Here is a 23628-nt window from a genome sequence, read left to right as displayed (position 1 = left end):
CAAACACAAAGTAGAAACAAACCCATAAATACAGAGAACAAAGTGGTAGTTGCCAGCGGAGAGAGGGGTGGGGGATGGGCAAAATGGGTGAAGTGTTACAGGCTTCCAGTCATGGAATAAATGTTATGAGGAGACGATAATAGAGCTGTATGGTGACAGATGGTAGCTACCCTTGCAGTGAGCACAGCACAATGGATAAAGTTGTCAAATCACGATGTTGTACACTTGAAACTCCTGTAACACTGTGAGTCAACTACACTTCAATAAGTAAAACAAAACAAAATACCCAACAATGAGATAACACTACGCACCTATTAGAAGGGCCAAAATCCAGAACACTGACCCCACCAAATTCTGGTGAGGATATGGAACAATAGGAACTCGCAGTCATGGTCGGTGGGCATGCAAAATGGTACAGCTACTTCAGAAGACAGTTTTGGCAATTTCTTGTAAAACCAAACATAGTCTTACCATATGACCCAGCAATTGTGCTTGGTGGTATTCATCCAAAGGAGTTGAAAATTTTTATGTCCACACAAATACCTGTATACAGATGTTTACAGCAGCTTTCTTTTTTTTTTTTAAGTTTTTATTTATTTATTTTGAGAGAGAGGGAGAGAGAATCCTAAGCAGGCTCCGCAATGTCAGCACAGAGCCCTATGCGGGGCTTGAACTCACGAACCATGAGATCATGACCCGAACCGAAACCAAGAGTTGGACACTTAACCAACTGAGCCACCCAGGCGCCCCAGCAGCTTTATTCTTAATTGCCACAACTTGGAAGCAACCAAGATGTCCTTCAGCAGGTGAATGGATAAACTGTGGTACATCCAGACAATGGGATATTATTCAGCACTAAAAAGAAATGAGCTATAATACCATGAAAGCATACATGGAAACTGAATTCATATTGCTTAGTGAAAGAAGCCAGTTTGAAAAAGCCACATACTGCATGATTCTAACTATACAACATTCTGGAAAAAGCAAAACTACACAGACAGTAAAAAGATCAACGGCTGCCATGTGTTAAAGGGGAGGGAGGGTGAATAGGTGGAGCAGAGGATTTTTATGTCAGTGAAACTACTCAGTCTGATACTGTGATAATGGATACATGTTGTACATTTGTCTGAACCCATGGAAGTACAATACCAAGAAGGAACTCTAATGTCAACTCTGGACTTTGGGTGATTATGATGTGACAATGTAGGCTCATCAACTGCGACAAATTTATCACCCTGGTGGGGGATGTTGATAATGGGGGAGGCAGTGCATGTGCAGGGGCAGGAGGTATGGGGAATCTCTGTAACTTCTGCTCAACTGTGCTGTAAACCTAAAACTGCTCTAAAAATAGTCTATTAAGGGGGTGCCTGGCTGGCTCAGTATGACTCTTGCTCTCAGGGTGGTGAGTTCAAGCCGCACATTGGGCACAGAGCCTACTTAAAATAAATAAACAAATATATAGTACATTCATAAATAAATAAAAATAGTCTATTAAGTATTATCATAAAATAAATGCTAAATTGAGAAATGGAAAAGACCCTTGGAGGTAGAGAAGAGAGGCTCTCTAGCTAGCTTGAGGTCAGGGAAGGTTTCCCAAAAGAAGAGACACGAGGTGTGGTTGTAGGTGGGTGACAGGTGCTGGTGGGGCTGGAGGCCAAACAGGCATGAAGGAAAGGCAAATGATATGGCTGAGAGGTTGGGAACCCAAGTCACTCAGGGTCTTGCTAGGGATGTTAGACTTGGAAGGCATGAGAAGTCAGTGAGGAATTTTAAACAGGAGACTGAGATGCTCTAATTGTCTTGAAATGTGAAGCATTATACATATCACCTAGATACATTAGCAAACCATAGACCATTCTTGTTGAAAAGTGGTGAGATTAGACATTAGAAAAGGTGTGACCTAAGTTTCCAGAAAAATAGAAGAATCATCCCTCCTAGTCCTGGAACAAAGATTTTCATTCTCTACTAGAACAAGCATTAGGAGAAACGTATCTGTAGGGGATAAAACAATTGTTACAACTAAGTAGGCTTGATTTATTAAAATGAATTCATGCAAGCCTACTTGAATGACTTTTTAAAAATGAAAATAATAGATCTTGATTTTGAAAAGGCTGTCCCAGCTAATTTCATTGTCCTTGCAAATCTAATCAAGATTGAGTCAAAGGGATTAAAAAGTAAAGTCAATAATGGCTTATAATACAGCCGGAAAGGAGTGTTGACCAATTCACAAGAGGCAGAGGCATAAGTAGGGCCAAGCGGGATGAGGGGTTCCCATGCCACGGGTGTGTGTGCCCAGTGCTAGCTGGTTCACAGCAGTACTTGCTAAGTGTATGCTACATGAACTAATTAAAAGAAGACTGCTACCAACTAAAGTTCCTTTGTATCCTAAGATATCTTTGGGTGTTAACTGCACTTACATTTAGATGGGATTAAGCAATTTCCTTCCAGCAGGGAACAAGAGACAGTTGAAGAAATATATTTCATCTGGGGTACACACCACTGGAGATGCCTTCCAGTAACTCGAAATAAATTCCAAGGGATGGCTGGGAAGTGTACTATTAAACTGTTAGCATCTAGAACATTTGCTTAAATGAAAACAAAAGGGAAAAAAAACCCCATTTTTGTTAGAGTTTGAGGGTTGTAACCATACTCATTGTTTGGCTGCAATGCACTATTAGAAGCTTTTACTTTTTGGGGTGCCTGGGTGGCTCAGCTAGTTAAGCATGGACTCTTGATTCCAGCTCAGGTCTTGATCTCACAGCCCTGAGTTCAAACCCTGCATTGGGCTCGACACTGGGCAAGGAGTTTACTTAAAACATAAAATAAAATAAACTTTTTACTTTCCCTGTCTTATTTACAGAAATCTCTTGTAATCAGGTTTGGGAAAGGTGTATCACAGATCCATTAAAACATGTTTTCAAAAAGGTTCTTTCACAGGCTCCTTCCTGGGAAGTGCAGAGGCTCCTTTCCAGTAGGGGACAGGGCAGCTACAGGCTCCGGTATTTTCTTCAGTGACTTTCAACTCTCTGGCACACCCTCCTCTCCACTCTTGTTTTCTAACGGACAGAAGCTGGGGCTCAGAAGTGAGGCCAAAGCCTGGTCTGAAGACAGGACTTGGCCACACGTTTCCAGGGAGGCAGAGTACAAATCTACCCTTGCTGTGTTGGTGCCCCTGGCAGTGAGCGAGACCACCACCCACTAGCAAGGGGAATATAAACAAGTGCTGAGCAATGCAATGAGATAAAAATCAATGCTGCAAAAGTTTTTTATCCTAAAAAAAAGTGAACTGGGAAGAGCCCTTGCATAGTGTGGATGCTGATGATTGGGAAATGAGACCAGAAGGCCTGGCAACCCAAGCGCGTCAGTGAGCACTGTCCCCCACGGGGGCTCCATTTTCCAGGAACACTTGAGCAGATGGAGCACTCCCGCAGATGGAGGATTTGTGCAGATGGAGGACTCAAGCAGATGGAGCACTCGTGCAGGTGGAGCACTCGTGCAGATAGATGGAGCACTTGAGCATATGGAGCACTCGTGCAGGTGGAGGATTGAGATGGAGCACTCGTGCAAATGGAGCACTCGAGCAGATGGAGGACTCAAGCAGATGGAGCACTTATGCAGGTGGAGCACTTCAGCAGATGGAGGACTCTAGCAGATAGATGGAGCACTTATGCAGATGGAGTACTCGTGCTAGTGGAGCACTCAAGCAGATGGAGGACTCTAGCAGATAGATGGAGCACTTACGCAGATGGAGCACTCGTGCTAGTGGAGCACTCGAGCAGATGGAGCACTCGTGTAGATGGAGCACTTGAGCAGATGGAGCACTCGTGCAGGTGGAGCACTCATGCAGATGGAGCACCCGTGCAGATAGATGGAGCACTTCAGCAGATGGAGCACTCGTGCAGGTGGAGGATTGAGCAGATGGAGCACTCGTGCAAATGGAGCACTCGAGCAGATGGAGGACTCTAGCAGATAGATGGAGCACTTGAGCAGATGGAGCACTCGTGCAGGTGGAGGATTGAGCAGATGGAGCACTCGTGCAAATGGAGCACTCGAGCAGATGGAGGACTCTAGCAGATAGATGGAGCACTTGAGCAGATGGAGCACTCGTGCAGGTGGAGGATTGAGCAGATGGAGCACTCGTGCAAATGGAGCACTCGAGCAGATGGAGGACTCAAGCAGATGGAGCACTCGTGCAGGTGGAGCCCTCGAGCAGATGGAGCACTACAGTAGATGGAGCGCTTGTGCAGGTGGAGCACTTGTGCAGATGGAGCACTCGTGCAGATGGAGAACCCGTGCAGATAGATGGAGCACTTGTGCAGATGGAGCACTCGTGCAGATGGAGCACCTGTGCAGATAGATGGAGCACTTGTGCAGATGGAGCACTCGTGCAGATAGATGGAGCATTACAGTAGATGGAGCGCTTGTGCAGGTGGAGCACTTGTGCAGATGGAGCACTCGTGCAGATGGAGCACCCGTGCAGATAGATGGAGCACTTACGCAGATGGAGCACTCGTGCAGATAGATGGAGCACTACAGTAGATGGAGCGCTTGTGCAGGAGGAGCACTTGTGCAGATCGAGCACTCATGCAGGTGGAGCACTCGTGCCGGTGGAGGATTCATGCAGATAGAGCGCTCGTGCATGTGGAACATTCCTACAGTTGGAGCACTCGAGCAGATGGAGGACTCGAGCAGACAGACGGAGCACTTGTGCAGGTGGAGATGTTTGTTCTCAGTGAAGGACTAGCTCACAGGGCCATACTCTGACTTTGTTCAAGCTCTACTTGGGGAAAATGCTCGATGTTCTGCAAGGTCCACACCACTGTTGGAGACCCTGATGCCCACCTGATTTAGCTGCTGCAGAGAGCTGTCCACCTCCCAGCACTGACCTCCTGCAGATGGTGAAAGAGCCTGCTTGGAGCTCTCTTTGGACAAGCCATCACTGGACTTTCCAGGACAGGGAAGGGCAGAGTAGAGCAAGGCTGAGTTACGGAGAAAGGGGTGTCTGCTATTGTTACCTCACTGAGTAGTAAGGACTCTAGGCTTGTGTGGCTTTGATTGGAGTCAGATCTGGACAAGACCACAGCTGGCTGGAAAGCAGGGAAGCCTCTGTGGCCCTTTGTCCATCAGTGGGATCTGTTCACTGCCCCAGCCTCTACCTTACCTGGGCTGTTCCTGCATGGGAGACTGGGCCAATCTTTGCTATTTTGCAGCTGGGGTTTTGTTTTCTCTAAATCCCTAGTTAACTGGTTCTTATCAGGGGATCTGGCAGCTCTGTGATAACAGTGTTTACATATCCACCTGACCACCCAGAGGCCTGCAGGATACCTTCAGATAGAGATCCACAGGGAACTCTACATTAAAGTGGTGGCATGTGAAGAAAAGGATAAAAGTCAGAAACTGGATCTTCATAAACTAAAGGAAGAGCATCAGATAAGGAATAATAAAAGTTAATGTAAAACATAATAGTTTGCTTAGGTCATTAATAACAACAATGTATTCAGTGATTATACCTTATGGATAAGTGAATGTCAGCAATGTTCTAAGGAATGGGAGAGAGGAATTGAGAATATCCTTACAAGATACCTGTACTACCCTTGAAGCAGGATAGTGTTATTTCAAAGTGGACTTGGTTAGTTATAAATATATATTGCAGTATCTAGGGCAACCACTAAGGAATGTTAAAAAAAAAAAAAAAAAAGCAAGCGCTTGGATGGCTCAGTCAGTTAAGCATCCAACTCTTGATTTCAGCTCAGGTCATGATCTGAGATCTGTGAGATCAACCCCTCTGCACCGTGCTGTCAGCTCAGAGCCTGCTTGGTATTCTCTCTCTCCTATCTCTCTGCCCTTCCCCCCCACTGTCTCTGTCTCTCTCAAAATAAATAAATAAACATTAAAAAAAATGTTAAGAAAAGTGTAATCAATATGCTGAGAAAGAGGAAAAAATGGAGTCATAAAATACTCAATTAAAATGAGAAAATGCAGGGGCACCTGGGTGGCTCAGTTGGTTAAGTGGCTGACTTCGGCTCAGGTCATGATCTCATGGTCCGTGAGTTCGAGCCCTGTGTCGGGCTCTGTGCTGACAGCTCAGAGCCTGGAGCCTGTTTCAGATTCTGTGTCTCCCTCTCTCTGACCCTCCCCCGTTCATGCTCTGTCTCTGTCTCAAAAGTAAATAAACGTTAAAAAAAATTAACAAAAAATAAATAAATAAAATAAGAAAATGCAGGGGTGCCTGATGGCTCAGTTCATTGAGCAGCTTGATTTTGGCTCAGGTCATGATCCCAGGGTCATGGGACTGAGCCACTATGTTGAGCCCCACATCGGGTTTCCCACTGAGCATGAAGCCTGCTTAAGATCCCCTGTCACTCTCCCTCTGCCCCTCTCCCCAGCTCACACTCTAACGTTAAAAAAATAAAACAATAAAATGAGATAAAGCAGGAGGGTGGAAGACAAGTTCCCTGAATAGAAAACAATTATAAATACGATAGATATTAATCCAATTATACAAATATTCACTTCATATGTGAATGGTCTAAAAACATAAATTAAAAGAGACTGTCAGAGTGGACAAAAAAACATGAGCTAACTCTGTTGTCTACTTCAACTATAAAGACACATAGAGATTAAAGTAAAATTATAGAAGAAAGATATACCCTGCTAACACTAATAAGTTAAAATAGGTATATTAATTTTAGACAGAGCAGACTTCAGATCCAGGAAAATTATTAGAGAGAAGACAGAAAAGGCATTAAATAATGATAAAGGGGTCAATTCGCCAAGAAGACATAACAATTCTTAATGTGTATGCACCTAAAAACAGACTGTGAAAATATGTGAAGTAAACTGATAAAACTTCAAGGAGAGATAAAGAAACCCACTATTATATTTTATTTATTATTCTTCAAGACTTCAATACCCTTCTATCAATGACTGAAAGGTCCAAAGGCAGACAATCATAAAGACAGCTGAACTGAACAGCATCATCAATCAATTGGATCTAATTGACATTTATAGAATACTCAATCCAATGACAGCAGAATAAACATTCTTCTCAAGCTCACATGGAATATCCATCAAGACAGACCACAAAGTGGGGCATGAAACACATTTAAAAGTATGGAAATCATATAGAAATCAGGGGGACCTGGGTGGCTCAGTCAGTTGGGTGTCTAACTATTGATTTCAGCTTAGGTCATGATCCCAGGGTCGTGGGATTGAGCCCCACATTGGGCTCTAGGCTGAGCGTGGAGCCTGCTTAGGATTCTCTCTCTATTCCTCTGTCTCCTCTCCTGCTTATGTGCTCTCTCTCTCGAAAAAGGAAAGAAATCATACTAAGTATGTTCTTAGACCACAACGGAATTAAACAGAAGTCAATAACAGAAAGATAGCTGAAAACCCCCAAATAACTGGAGATTAAACAATACACTTCTAACTAACACATGGGTCAAAGAAGAAATCTCAAGAGAAGTTTTAAAATATTTTCAACTAAATGAAAATTAAAACATATCAAAACTTGTGGGATGTAGCAAAACCAGTGCTTAGAGAGAAATTTATAGCACTCTATGCATATATAAGAAAATATCTAATATATAGCTTTCATCTTAGGAAAAATAAAAAGAGAAGCAAATTACAACCAAAGCAAAGGGAATATAAGCAATAATGAAAATTAGAAGAGAGATCAATACAATTAAAAACACAGAATCAAGAAGAGAAATTCAAGAAACCCAAATTTTCTAAAATTTTTTTTTCAATGTTTTTTATTTATTTTTGGGACAGAGAGAGACAGAGCATGAACGGGGGAGGGGCAGAGAGAGAGGGAGACACAGAATCGGAAACAGGCTCCAGGCTCCGAGCCATCAGCCTGACGCGGGGCTCGAACTCACGGACCGCGAGATCGTGACCTGGCTGAAGTCGGACGCCTAACCGACTGCGCCACCCAGGCGCCCCAAGAAACCCAAATTTGATCCCTTCAAAAGATTAATAAAAATTATCTGATAAACTTCTAACAGTCTAATCAACAGTACCAGAGACAGAAGAAACAAATTAATTTTACCAGAAATGAAAGAGGGGCCATCATTACTGATCCCATGGACAGTAAAAGGATAATAAAATAATGTTATGAACAACTCTACCCACCCCCCAAATTTGCTAAATTACGTGAAATGGATCAATTCCTTGAAATACACAGTCTATCAAAACTCACACGAGAGGAAACAGATGATCTGAATAAGCTAATCTCTATTAAAGAAGTTGAATAAATAATTCATAATCTTCCAAAACAGAAAATACCAGGACCAGAAGGTTCACAGGCAAATTCTACCAAACTTGTAAGTAAGAAATCATACCAATCCTCTACAATCTCTTCAGAAAATAGAAGCAGAAGGAATATTTCCTAAACTCATTCTATGAAGACAGCATTACCCTAAAATAAAACCAGATAAAGACATTACATGAAAGAAAAATACAGAATAACACCTCTCATGAACATAAATGCAAAGTCCTTAACAAAATGTTAGCAAATCTAATCTATATAAAAAAATATATACCATAACCAAACGTGGGATTTATTCCAGGTATACAAGGCTGGTTCAATATTTTAAAAAATCAATTAATGTAATCTGTTATATTAATGGACTAAAGAAGAAAAATCATATGGTCATATCAAAAGATGTAGAAAAATAACTTGGCAATATCCAACACCCAACCATGATAAAAACTCTCAGCAATCCAGGAATAGAGAAGATCTTCCTTAACTTGGTAAAGAACACCTACAAAAACCTACAGGTGGAAGAAACCAATAAAGAGGTCATATGTAGGAAACAGTGACTCAAACTTAAATGATTAATATGAGGGAGTCCTAGGACAGTAGTTAAGCAAATAGTTAAGACTGTCTTGGTGGGGGAGAAAGCTCTAGGAGGGAAATTATAAAGGAAAAGGATAACTCCAATGATTTGTCATAATTTTTGGAGATTTGAAAAAAAAAAAGTGTGGTACAGGCAATGCAAGGAAAATGAAAGTCAATATAAAATTCCATGAGGCAAACCCCATCAAAAAATCCCTATCAGCATTCTTCACAGAACTAGAACAAACAATCTTAAATTTTGTATGGAACCAGAAAGAAAAGAAAAGAAAGAAAAAACCAAAGCTGGAGGCATCACAATCCCGGACTTCAAGATGTATTACAAAGTTGTAATCATCAAGACGGTATGATACTGGCACAAGAAAAGGCACTCAGATCAATGGAACAGAATAGAGAACCCAGAAATGGACCCATAAACATATGGCCAACTAATCTTTGACAAAGCAGGAACGAATATCCAGTGGAATAAAGACAGTCTCTTCAGCAAATGGTGCTGGGAAAACTGGACAGTGACATGCAGAAAAATGAACCTGGACCACTTTCTTACACCAGACACAAAAATAAACTCAAAATGGATGAAAGACCTAAACGTAAGACAGGAAGCCATCAAAATCTGAGAGGAGAAAGCAGGCAAAAACCTCTTTGACTTTGGCCACAGCAATTTCTTACTCAACATGTCTCCAGAGTCAAGGGAAACAAAAACAAAATTGAACTATTGGGACCTCATCAACATAAAAACTTTTGCACAGAGAAGGAAACAATCAGCAAAACTAAAAGGCAACAAATGTAATGGGAGAAGATATTGGCAAATGACATATCAGATAAGGGTTAGTACAAAATCTATAAAGAACTTTTCAAACTCAACACTCAAAAAAAAAATAATCCAGTGAAGAAATGGGCAAAAGACATGAATAGACACTTCTCCAAAGAAGACATCCAGATGGCCGACACATGAAAAATCATCATTCATCATCAGAGAAATACAAATCAAAACCACAATGAGATACCACCTCACACCTGTCAGAATGGCTAACATTAACAAGTCAGGCAACAACAGATGTTGGCGAGGATGTGGAGAAAGAGGATCTCTCTTGCATTGTTGGTGGGAATGCAAATTGGTGCAGCCACTCTGGAAAAAAGGATGGAGGTTCCTCAAAAAATTAAAAATAGAACTACCCTACGACCCAGCAATCGCACTACTAGGCATTTATCCACGGGATACAGGTGTGCTGTTTTGAAGGGACTCATGCACCCCAATGTTTATAGCAGCGCCATTAACAATACCCAAAGTATGGAAAGAGACCCAATGTCCATCAACAGATGAATGGATAAAGATGTGGTATATATATATATATACAATGGAGTATTATTCGGCAATCAAAAAGAATGAAATCTTGCCATTTGCAACTCCGTGGATGGAATTAGAGGGTATTATGCTAAGCAAAATTACTCAGTGAGAAAAAGACAAATATCATATGACTTCACTCATACGAGGACTTTAAGAGACAAAAAGATGAACATAAAGGAAGGGAAACAAAAATAATATAAAAACAGGGAGGGGGACAAAAGAGAACAGACTCATAAATATGGAGAACAAACTGAGGGTTACTGGAGGGGTTGTGGGAGGGGGGATGGGCTAAATAGGGAAGGGGGACTAAGGAATCTACTCCTGAAATCATTGTTGTGCTATACGCTAACTAACTTGTATGTAAATTAAACAAACAAAAAAACCCCGAAACAAACAAGGAAACAGAAGTACAGTATACTATTTTCCTATTCAGTGAAAAATATTTATATAATCATAACACTAAAAATACCATTTATTGATTTTCACCTTTGAAAATAAAAAAAAAAATCAATCTGTAGACAGTGTTCAAGGCTTAATTATGGTTATAGAAGAGAATATCACCAATCTTTATACTATAAAGTACAGAAACAACTGTAGGAAGGTGGCAAGGAAGAGTGGAGTAAAAGAAGCACAAAAGAGCTAATATTTTTTCTTGCAAAGTATGGAATAAAGAGATACTATCTTTACCAGAAAGAATGACAAACACAACCCCTACAGCTGGTTGACTAAGTAGATGCTTTCCCCTTAAGATCAGGAACAGAGCAAGGAAACCCCCTGGCCCCATGTCTGTGCACTTCTATACTGCGGTTCTAGCTGAAACGGTGCTACAGGCGGTAGCAATTCTTATGGTCTTACAATAACAGGGTCCTGAACAGCTTAAGCAGTGTGGGTGCATGGTGGTTCCCCTCAAATGTGGGGCAGAGAACACCGCTCCCACACCCTTCTCTCTCCTCTGGGCCCCTGACCAATCCTGGGCTCTGAGAGAGGTGAGGGGTGGGAGAACAGGAGCAACCGCTGGAGAGAATGAAGGTGCAAGGGGGGCCTCTGGAGGTGGAGGAGATGTGCAAGCGGTAGCACGCTGTGGGCACAGTGACGAGGACAAATGCGCAGCGCATCTATCTGCTCCGGGGCATACATCTGCAGCGTGCACGGTCCTCACAGCCTGTGTGCCCAGGGGCCCAGCGCAGCCAGCGCTCAGATGCCCCAACAGTCCAGTCAGCCTCTGCAGACTCCCAGCCCTTCCTTACCGGCATGCTTCCAAACAGCCTGCCAGCAACCAACCCTGGCTCTGTACCACAGTCTATCTACAGCGCTCACAGAATTGCTTCATTTAAGACAACTGATCACACAGCCTCCGTGGCTGGCATGACTGGGAATAGCAGAATGAGACAGAAACAGCTCCATCCCAAGAGGTCCCTGACTCCTCCAGCACAGAAAGCTTTTACAACTGCCCTTGGCATCTCCGTGGGTTTTCTATATGGCCTTCATCTGTCTGGAAGGCCTTCCCCAACTCTGCCTGACAAATCCTGACGGTCCCAAGGCCACCCACCCACTGCCTCATGGGCTTTTGCTGTCAGCCAGCCCTCCTTGTCAGGGGCGGTCATCCTTCTCCACTAGTCGGTGAGCACTCCAAGCCCCCAAAGCCTCATGTGCATTATCTCGTTTAACCCTCAACAATGCTTTAAGGTGGATTCTATTAGCCCTGTGTTAGGTGACAAAATGGAAGAGTCTGCTTTCTTCGGGACCACCAGGCTATACTGCTCTCATTCCTCACTTTGAATCACAACTTTAGTTATGTTTTGGCCTTAACACTGAAAGAAAATGCACAGAAGAGATCCAAATCGCCTGAACACAATGAATAAGTGCTCAACCTCACAAGCAGGCAGGAGAATGTGAATTAGAGCAACAATGGGATCAGAGATTTTGCTGTTTATAAAAATTATAAAAAGACTCAGGAATCTTATGATGGGCAAGGCTGGTGGGAACAGGTCCTCTTAGAAGGCCTTTTAGAAATATGAATTTCTGTATATTTTTTGGAAATTAACTTAATATCTTTTAATATTAAGAATACACAAGCCAATTGTGTGGCCACTTTGGAAAACACTTTTGCATTTCTTCAAAAAGGCTAAGCACAGGGTTTCCCATATGACCCAGCAATTCCATTCCTAGATACATACCCAAAATTTGAAAACAGGGGTTCAAACAAAAAACTTGACCATAAATATTCATAGCGGCACTACTTACAGTAGCCAGAAAGTGGAAATGACCCAATGTCCATCAACTGATGAATGGAAAAAACAAGATGTGGTGCCTCCATACAATGAAACATTCAGTCATAAAAAGAAACAAAGCGCTGACCCCATAGTACATCATGGATAACTTTGAAAACGTTATGCCAAATGAAAGAAGCCAATCATGAAAGACCATACAACGTATGACTTTGTGTATGTGAAATATCCAGAAAAAGCAAACCTATAAAGACGGAAAGTAGATCAGTGTTTTCCTAAGACCAGGGGAAGTGGCTGGGGTGGGAGAGCATAATGGCACTGACAATGGGCATGAGGTTTATTTTGGAATGATGACAGTGCCTTTTTTTTTTTTTTAAATATGGGTCTCAAACTTACAACCTGGAGATCAGGAGTTACATGCTCTACTGACTGAGCCAGCCAGGTGCCCCAACAATGTTTTAAATTAGATTGTAGTGACAGTTGCATATCTGTGAACATACTAAAACATTTTAAATGAATGAATTGTAGTGATGTAAGTTATACCTCAGTAAAGTTGTTTAAAAAATATACGAACCCTAAGACCCTGAAATCTTCCTGCAAAGAAATCAGTAGGGATTGATGTAAAGCGTGTTTATTTCAGCCTTGTTTATAATTGCAAAAACAGGGGAACATGTTTGATGTCCATCAGTGGAGAGGCAGTTTATTCATAGAAGGGAATATTATGCAACAATTACTATCTTGAGTTAGATCTTTATCTACCCATCTGGATGGACATCCCTGCTAGAGTCCTAAGTGAGGAAAGCAAGCGCCAGGATAATGTGTTTTACAAAGTCGTGCAGTCGCACACACTCCCTCCGAAGGGGGCAAACGCACGTGCTCCAGAGTGTACAGAGTGCAGCATGGCAGGTGCACAGTAGGAAATAATTTCTCTTTCTCTTTATTCATCTTTCACTAGTTCCACTGGACAGGCACTACTTTTTTCACTAAAAAATTTAAAAAGTTAAAAAGGAGAATATTAATGCTATGTTGAGCCTCAGACTCACATATCCAATCAGCTACCGAAATGTCTTTTCAGATGGATCAAAACATCTAAACTCGTCAAGACATAGCTAAAATTGTGCTCTCAAAGCTGGCCTCTTCTGCCATGTCCGATTCCCTTCAACAGCTCTACTATCACCTTGCGGCCTAAACCGGGATCTCAGACGTCACCAGGTATGTTCCCAGCCTTCATCTGTGCCTTGCTTCCTCTGTACTGAATTCACTACCCAACCTGTCAGTTTCTCCCAACTAAACCCTCTTCCATGTTTACTTCACCTCTTCCCTTATCTCATGCCTTGGTGCTGCTGCCTACCCTCCCACTGGCTATTACCCAAGGCCCTGGCCCTTCCACTCTGCTCTGCAGAGACAAACACTGGATCACCCTCCTGTCAATGACAGAGCACACTCCTGCCAGGGCCACCCACTCGGGCAGTGTTGGCCTCTCAGCCTAGTCTCCAGTCATTCCCTCCATCCAGATGCCTTTCCGGCCCCCTTCCAAACTCTGGTGCTCCCTGACACTGCCCTGTCAGCAGCCTTTACGTGTCCTGGTTTTTTCCCTTCAGACATTCTTCCTGCCTCTACTCCTTCACCTACTTAGCTACTTCCTGCTTCAGATTGCAGCACAAAGCTCCTGTCCTTGGGGCAGCTACAGTGACCTCCCTAACAACGTGAGGTCCCAGCAATCAGTACTTGGAGCACTCTGAACTCTGCAGTTCCAAGTCTGATTGTGTGCATAGCTGACTGATGTCTTTCTATATAGACTGTGAGTCGAAGAGGCAAGAACTTCTTCTGATTTTGTTCCTTATGTATCCAAAGTCTGGAACATGTGAGACAACAATAAATACTTGCTTAATGAATGAGGAAACGAATATGAAGTATGATATTTAACAAAATGTAAATACCATTTCCATTTCCACCAGGATTGACTTGACTACCCACCTTGAACGCTACAAATGGAGTTGACCTGAGTGACAGAATCCAGTTCATTGAGCTTCACAGGGCTGGTCAGTTCACAGGAGGGAGCACCGGAGGCCATACCCAAAAGGGGCTTTTGAAGCAAAAGGACACTTCGTTCAACACAAACAATCTGACCTGCCGACAAAGACACTTCGGATTATGGAAGCACTGAAGAGAAAGTGAGTTTTCCTCCCAGTGAGGACAGTGTCCTTTGCCAGCCTCCTACAGGCTGTGTGGGCAGAGGGCACAGTTTTGCGGCCCCTCCCTTGTGTCCTACGACACCTGCACTGTGCAGAAAGGAAGTCCTAAAGCCACCAGTGTGCTAAGCTGGAAAAGCGCACAAATACTAGATTCAAATTCAATTTGGAAAGGTGAATTTTGTGGTATGCAAATTACACCTCAATTAAATAAAAAATATGTAGTTTAGGCAGGATTCTAATTTGATTCCTGGAAAAAAAGAGCTGATTGATCTAAGCATATATTTATAATGTTCCGGGCATTTGTTTGTTCTAAAAAGTGATGTTTCAGGCAATGGCTTCAGGTGGCTTTTGCACCTGTAAAGTGTGCCACCAAGAGACCATCTTTGAGTGACCAATGGCATCTTTCACAGGAGGTGTCAGCACTGCAAGCGTTCTAGTTCTGTCCAGGTGGCCATGACAGGGGTCATTTGAAGCCCCAGGCTGGTACCACGGGTCTCTTCCACTCCACACACCACGTCCGCAGTTGGCTTCATGAAGGGACGCAGTTCCAAGTAAGTCAGAGGCACTGACAAGCCACAATGCCATTCTGTGGCATCTATCAGTGTCTGCTGGGTCAAAACTGGGAAGAAGAAAGCATACCCTGGGCTCGGAGAGTGTCCCTGAAGAGGAAGCTGTGAGGGGTAGCCTCGGCGAGTGCTTCCACGACTTCCTGGCTCAGCACACATGAGGGGGCCACACAGACTGGTACAGTTTTGGGGAGGCCAGAGTTATTCTCATCCTGCATCTGCAGGGTGACATCAGTCACCATCAGCCAAATCTCCCTTTGCTGCAGAAGAAGCAAATCATTTAGTTACAATTCAAAGACATAGTCAAGTCTATTAACTTTAATAGCTATTCTAACATCCAAGACTTAAAAGAAAATTAATGTTTTTAATTTATTTTTTGAGAGAGAGAGCATAAGCAAGGGAGGGGCAGAGAGAGAGGGGACAGAGGATCTGAAGTGAGCCGACAGGCTGACAGCAGTGAGTCCGATGTAGGGCTCGGACTCACGAACTGTGAGGTTATGACCTGAGCCGAATTTGAACGCTAAACCGACAGAGCCACCCAGGCGCCCCTAATATCCAAACTTTTAAAAGCAATAATGTTGGATGATTATTACAACACTATTTTAGATATCATTCCCACAAATGTTTTCAAATATGCAATAGAGTCTGCGTGTCTTGGTCACTAGCAAACAATCCAACCTGATTGACACGGCTGAGCCCTGGGAACCCCAACCCTGTACTTGTTTAAAGGGCTCCTGTGCTGGGATACAGTCTGCCCTTCCTTGGCACTAATGTATTGTCCTTGACCTACTCAGGGAGATTTCACTGCTCTTTTTGTCCAGATCTCATGTTCCCATACCCAGAATGTGAATTACCACACTGTCTTATATTTAGTCCATACACATTCTTCTCTCCTGTTAGACGTAGGTTTCCTAGGGATCAGAGATTGTTATAAACTGAATGTTCACATCCACTCCCACATCCTCAATTCATAAGTTGAATTCCTGACCTCCAGTGTGATCATAATGGTAGGTGCGGTATTCAGGAGGTAATTAGGTCATGAGGGTGTCACCTTGATGGTGGAATCAGGGTCCTTGTAACACATGAGGCAGTTTGTCTCCTCTCCTGCCTTCCACATTGCGAGGATGCAAAGACATATCCTTTTGTAAATCAACAGGAGGGGCCTCACTAAGAACCTGACCATGTTGGCAATTTGAACTCAGACCTGTGAGAAATGAACTGCTGCTGCTTAATCCATAGCAGCCCAAACTGACTAAGACAGGAATATTTATTACTACCCTCAGACTTTGCATAGGGCTGTGGTATAAAGCAGGTATAAAATAACTGTTGTATCTGCAACAATTTTTCTTTTTCTTTTTTATTCTTTCAAGTATATAATAGAATCTACGTGTCTTGGTCACTAGCAAACAATTGGACCTGATAACAATTTTCTTTTTTTTTAAGTTCATTTATTTTTCAGAGAGAGAGAGAGAGAGAGAGAGAGCGAGCCAGAGGACAGAGAGAGAAGGGGGGAGAGAGAATCCCAAGCAGGCTCTGCACTATCAGCACAGAGCCCAATATGGGGCTCCAACTCACCAACTGTGAGATTGTGACCTGAGCCGGAATCAAGACTCAGACGCCTAACTTAGTCACCCAGGCACCCCTATAATTTTCTTTCATCTGCAAAAGTTGTAATGTCTTTTAAAGTTCATTATAGTGGTATTCTGCCCTTTACCCTTGGTCAGAGTTTAGGATTTAGTAGATCCAGTGAGGCCAAGGATTTGCCTGGGAAGACCCTTGTAGTCAGTAGGGCTGGACCATGACAACCTGGCTCGCTTGAGGTTCAGTTGGTGTTGCTTGCGTGGATTGATGGCATGGTCAGTTTGAGGGTTCCATTTGGCTGGTTGACAGGAATGGGCAGAGAAAGTGACTTGCATGGTAGGAGCTGTGGGTTTGGGTCAAGGGGGAGCTCACATGGTTGAAATGCTGATTACACATAGGAAATTAGAGTAAATTATATGGAGGAAAATGAGAGCCAGGTTTCTCACTATTAGATAAGGGAGTTATAAATATGGAAATGGGGAAAACCTAAAGTCAATTCTGTGGTAATGATCTACAGTTGGAGATATTGGTGTAAAATTAAGATTTCAGATATAGATGGAGAGATGAAAAGAAATACAGATTTATGTGTATGTGTGCATGGGTTTACACACGTAATACTTCCTTGTTCTGTTCACTGAGAGGGTCTGAAGGCAATAACATGCCAGTGGCAATGAGCCCATCTAGTTACCAGACCTTTGTTTAAATGCTGTTTTCCATTAAAATCAACCAGGGCTCCTTGAAGAGATGGCTGTTTCCAGAGCAGAGAAAGCACAAGGTGAGTCTGAAACATCTTATTGTGTCAGACAGCAAGCAAGTACTTCAAAGGATACAGGAACATGCCCAAAGGGCACATGAGCCAGCCTGAATCTGGTAAATTTGAACATCCAAATAAACAACAGTAAGATTATAACTCATTGAATAAAAACTGAATTCACTGGTCCATACTGATATAAGTAAGTGAATACATAATTAAATCAAGGAAATAAAAAGCTCCTAAGTATAGCTGAATGCAACTAATAAATATAGAAGGTAAGCTAGAGTTAGAAAACTACCATTAGGTCACTATCAGAGTAATAATTCAGGCCAAGAATCATATGGATATTAAAATGAGTGAGTAAAAGTTTGATGAAAATAGGATATTTACATAGTCTCAATGTATCTTCCTACATACAAATATCTTCCCACCCATGTCCCACCCAAATATCTTCCTTTATATGGATCAGATAGTTACTAACTTTAGAGTGGAGAAAACTAGAAAACACCATATTTTTTTTTCAAAAGTTTTTCTTTAAATTCCAGTTAGTTAACATACAGTGTATGTTATTAGTTTCAGGTGTAGAATTTAGTGGTTCATCACTTCTATATAACACCCAGTGATCATCAAAGTGCCCTCCTTAACACCCATCACCCATTAAGCCCATTCCCTGTCCACCTCCCCTCTAGCAACCCTATTTGTTCTCTATAGTTAAGAGTCTGTTTTCTGGTTTGCCTCTCTCTTTTTTTCCCCCTTTGCTCATTTGTTTTGTTTCTTAAGTTTCATATATGAGTGAAATCATATGGTCTTTGTCTTTCTCTGACTTATTTCACTTAGCACAATACTCACTAGCTCCATCCATGTCATTGCAAACAGGAAGATTTCTTTTTCACAACTAATATTATATATATCAATCACCTCTTCTTTATCCATTCATTAGTCAGTGGATATTGGGCTATTTTCATAATTTGGCTATTGTTGATAATGCTGCTATAAACATCGGGGTGCATGTGCCCCTTCAAATCTGTATTTTTGTATCCTTTGGATAAATACCTAGTAGTGCAATTGCTGGATTGTAGGGTAGTTCTACTTTTAACTTTTTGAGGAGCCTCCACACTGTTCTCCAGAGTTCACCAGTTTGCACACCCACCAACAGTGCAAAAGGGTTCCCCTTTCTCCACATCCTTGCCAACACCTGTTGTTTCCTGTGTTGTTACTCTTAGCCATTTTGATAGGTGTGAGGTGGTATCTCATGGTAGTCCTGATTTGTATTTCCCTGATGATGAGTGATTTTGAGCATCTTAGGTAACACCATTGTAATCAACTGATAAAATATTACAGCACTGGGACAAATCAGCTGTGTGCTTTCTGATATGAAGACAGTATTTTTATGTGGTATTCCTGACAAAAATGCATAGCTTGAATCTAGTCATGAGCTAACACGAGGCAAATCCAAAGGGAGAGATATTCTAAGTAACTGATCTCTATTCTTCAAAAATGTTAAGGTCCTAAAAAATAAGCAAAGATGCAGAAACGTTCTATTTGAAGAGGAAAGAAACATGACAGCTAAGTGCAATGCAAGATCCTGTATTGGACCATGGAATTATAAATGATTTTAGGGGAACAACTAGCAAAATCACATTTTAAAAAATGGTAGATATCTCAGGAAGGGCAAAGATTTCTATAAGATTATCTATAGTTGGGAGTTCTTCTGACAGCATTCAAAGATTTTAGATACTCTTTGTAAATACCCTGGATTTGGCTTACTGTCTCTTTTTTAATTTCTTGATGAGCCAAAATGGTCTAACTTCCTTTGAAATTAACTATCAGTTTATTGTTACCATTGGGGTTATGAATAAAATCAGTAACAAATAATATCCTCTGTAAAAAGACACAAATAACCAACTAATTGAAAGCTGTACTACCATTATTATTACTAAAATTTTATTAAAAATGGATCTCTTCTGGGGAGCCTGGGTGGCTCAGACAGTTAAGTGTTCGACTCCTGACCTCAGTCAAGTCTTGATCTCATGGTTGTGAGTTCAAGCCCCGTGTTGGGTTCCACGCTGGGTGTGAAGCCTACTTAAGAACAACAACAACAAAAAAAGATCCCTTCCACACAAAAATGCCCCATTAATTTTTGACAAAGTTGCAAAAGCAATTCAATGGAGGAAGGACAACCTATTAACAAATAATGCTGGAACACTGGACATCTCTAGGCAAAAAAAAAAAATGAACTTTGACCTAAACTACACACTTTATTAAAAAACCAACTCAAAAATGCAGCATACTCAAATGTAAAATTATAAATCTTCTGGAAAAGAACATAAAGCATAAATTTGGGGGGCACCTGGGTAGCTCAGTCAGTTGCGCATCTGACTCTTGATTTGGGCTCAGGTCATGATCTCACAGTTCGTGAGATCCAGCCCCATCCTGGGCTCTGTGCTGACAGTGAGAAGCCTGCTTGGGATTCTTTTTGTCTCTCTGCCTCTGCCCCTCCCCCATTCACGTGTGTGTGTGTGTGTGTGTGTGTGTGTGTGCGTGCGCTGAGCGCGTGCTCTCTGTCTCTTAAAAATAAGTAAACATTTAAAAAAAAAAGATAAACTTTGGGACCTAAGACTAGGCAAAGAGACTTGACGTGTCTTAGACTTAATGACAAAGGCATGATCCATAAGAGGGAAAGTTAATACATTTGACCACATAAAACTGAAAAACTCTGCTCTGCAAAACCCCTGTTGAAAGGATGAAAACACAGATTATAGACCCTGAGAAATATTGGCAAATCACATATCTGACAAAGGCTTTGTATAGAGATTATATAAAGAACTTAAAAAATTCAGCAGTTATATTCGGAATTTAAGAAACAAAACAGATGAACATATGAAAAGGAGGGACGGGAAGAGAAGAAAGGGAAACATACCACAAGAGACTCTTAACGAGAGAACAAACTGAGGATTGATGGAGGGACATGGGTGGGAGATGGGCTAAATGGGTAATGGGCATTAAGGACTGCACTTGTGATGAGCACTGGGTATTATATGTAAGTGATGAATCACTGAATTCTACTTCTGAAACCAATACTGCAGTGTATGTTATCTAACCAAAATATAAAAAATAAAAATATAAATATAAAAGAAAATGCCATATTGAAAAAATAAATAAAAATTCAGCAGTAAACAAATAATCCAAACAGAAAATTGGCAAAAGACATGTATAGACATTTCATCAAAGAAGTTATACAGATGGCAAATAAACACATGAAAAGATATTCAACATTATTAGTTCTCTGGATGAATCTCTAGAGAATTTTATTAATTGGGGGAAAAATAATCCCAACCAAATAGCTCCCAAAGGAGCTGTTACAGGTTGAATTGTGTCCCTCCAAAAAGATCGGTTGAAGTCCTAACTCTAGTATGTCAGAATGTGATCTAATTTGAAACTAAAGTCTTTATAAATGTAACCAAGTTAAAAGGAGATCATTTCAGCAGGCCCTCATCCAATATGACTGGTGTCCTTAAAAGAAAAGGAAATTTGGATTCTGATAGGCACAGAGGGAAGGCCATGTGAAGACACAGACGGCCATGTGCCTGGGGTGATGCGTGTATGCGCCAAGGATTGCCAGCAAACACCAGAAGCTGGAAGAGGCAAGGAGATTTTCCCTGAAGCCGTCACAGAGAGCATGGCCCTGCTGATACCTTCCTTGATTTCAGACTTTTAGCCTCCAGAAGTGTGAAATGATATATTTCTGTAGTTTTCAGCGATCCAGCTTTTGGTACTTTGTGCAGCTGGCCTAGGAGACATCACTGATATATATTGCGTGGTCTCATTTGTGTAACTATCATGAAATGACCTAATTATGAAGATGACACCAGATTAGTGGCTGATGTCACTTTCTTGGTTAGGGTGTTAAATGGTGGCTACTCTGGGTATGAGAAGTTAGTACAGGGCAGGCTACATGGGAGGACACTATTTCTTTGCAGCCTACATGAATCTATAATTACTATTAATCTAAAAGGTTAGAATAATTTTATTCAAAATACAAGTCAAGGGGGCACCTGGCTGGCTAAGTTGGGTAGAGCATGCAACTCTTGATCTCAGGGTTGTAAGTTTGAGCCTAAGTTAGGGGTAGAGATTACTTAAAGATAAAATCATTAAAAAAAAGGTAAATATCTTTTTCACCTGCATGACTTGGCCATTTGTATAATGGAGATACAATAGAATCTTCTTTAAAAACTCAGGTTCTTGCAGCGACTCCTAGTGCCCTTCTTAAAGTCAACCAGCACTGTAATGTACAGGTGACTGGCTGGACCACACTGTGGCCCCAGGACCTAGCTTATTTCAATTCCTCCCGGAGGAAGTTGGTTTCTGGTGATTCTCTGCCCCACAAAAGCAGAACACAGGAGGTACAGAGAATTATAACGCACTGAGGAATCTGTTCCTTTGGGTTCCAAGCCCCTGTCACCTAAGTACTACCAATCCTTCGGTACATACTCCCACTGAAACCCACGCTTGCTGGCAGGCTGCACCTGTGCTAATGGAAGCCTATTTCTTGGCAGAAAACTCAGGACAGGAGGGTATCAGTGTTCTCAATTGGCCAGAAGGCAAGGCTCCTTCATGCAGTGAGGCAGACGACCTGTAGTTTGTCTCTCTCTGTCCACTGGGGCTAGCAGTGAGACTTAGCTATGGTATATCGGACACCTGCTCTCTTTACTTCCCACCTCTGCTGTCAGCTGGGGCTGTGGGCAGGTGAGCCTCTACGGGCACCAACGTGTGCTATATTGCCCCCGAGGACAGCAGTCTATCTGCAGAGTAAATGGCAGCCGCACAGTGAACCACTGCCTATGACACAGTCATATGACCTGAAATGTGTGTTAGAATAATAGGCAATGTGCCAGGTGCCAAGCATGTCTTAACATACTAAGTGTCCTGCAGACGGTGGGTGGGGGAATTTGCAGTCAGCCTTCGGTTTGCTTCAGGGTTGGAAGGTAAGAGGCACCTCAGGTGCCTGGATATAGTGAGGGCCTGTCGCCCTGCCTGTTGAGCCAAATACTGGGTGGCTCATAGGAAGCACTGTGAATGACTGATGTCAGTCACTCTCTTATTCCTCAGGAGGGGTATCAATTCACTGTCAAATGATTAAGAAGTGAACGGAGAAAAGGAAAACGAGGATTGAACAACGGGATGGTCTGTATTCCTCCGGTGACAGATTTGCATGGATGTTCCTCTCTCAGTTAAGGTCCAGCAGAGGTTTTTTTTTCTGGCAGAACTTACGGCAGGTGTTCCGCTTACCAAAAACATCTCTTTCCCTTTTCTGCTCCTAGCTGATTTGTTGAGTGGCAAGGCAGCAAATGAGCATCTCCCCAGGACTGCCAAAGCCTCCCAGGGGCCACAGGGCTTCCTTCACCTGTCGCTAACTCAGAGCTCTTGGACAGTTCTGGCAGGGGCCGAGCTCAGTCCTGAGAGTCCTCCTTTTACCCCCTTCCTACGACCTGCCTGTGTGCCAGAAAGGAATGCACAGTGCGGGGCTGAGACCTCAGGCAGGCTATGCCTAGGCTGTTTCACACCCAGGACATACCACACTGGCTGGCAGGCTGCACCCGCACAAGAAATGGATATACTGCTGCCTAGGCTAGGAGCACGCATAACTGGATTTTAAAAACGCTTTTCCATTTTAGCACTCCATTAATTTCTATGAGAGGTTATCCTTTAGTAAACTTTTTAACACCTTATCGGAAAGAGAGGGAGAGGGATCGATTACCTGTGATCTTTGATAAATCACTCTGGCATAGAAACTGCAACGTGTACTGTGGTCATCGGTCTGGAAAGGCATTGAAAATGATTAGAACATGACACAAAACACACACATACAGGAAAAGTAGTTAAAGACCCTATTAGAAACACAGACGATACCTGAAGAATTTCTCTTAAGAAGCGGGTAACTGGAGGTTGGTAAAGCTTAGAAATGCGGTCTTCTTCTATGACATCAATCTGTCCCACACTTGGATGAGCAGAGAGGATGTAACAGAAGCTAGGAGGAGGCACACGAGTTTCTACCTGTTTAAAATGAAGGCAAAGGCAAACATAAGTGTGCTGGTAAAG

General features: G+C 42.3%; 1 protein-coding gene across 4 annotated transcripts in view; it reads right to left on the bottom strand.

Annotated features, from left to right (window-relative positions):
* The window catches only part of SPIDR (scaffold protein involved in DNA repair), a 499345-nt gene that overhangs the window by 10209 nt on the left and 465508 nt on the right, over nucleotides 1–23628 (bottom strand). For all 4 annotated transcript variants that reach the window (XM_045049879.1, XM_019822628.3, XM_045049880.1 and 1 more), the window contains 4 exons: nucleotides 23440–23583; nucleotides 23288–23347; nucleotides 15268–15454; nucleotides 14411–14563 (listed from right to left, as the gene is read on the bottom strand). In XM_045049879.1, the coding sequence (XP_044905814.1) occupies nucleotides 14411–14563; nucleotides 15268–15454; nucleotides 23288–23347; nucleotides 23440–23583 (544 nt within the window). The remainder of the gene's footprint in view (nucleotides 1–14410; nucleotides 14564–15267; nucleotides 15455–23287; nucleotides 23348–23439; nucleotides 23584–23628) is intronic.

This window comes from Felis catus, chromosome F2, assembly GCF_018350175.1.
Source record: "Felis catus isolate Fca126 chromosome F2, F.catus_Fca126_mat1.0, whole genome shotgun sequence".
NCBI classification, from domain to species: domain Eukaryota; kingdom Metazoa; phylum Chordata; class Mammalia; order Carnivora; family Felidae; genus Felis; species Felis catus.
The sequence above is the reverse complement of the archived record's forward strand: the minus strand, read 5'-3'. Positions and strand labels throughout refer to the sequence as shown.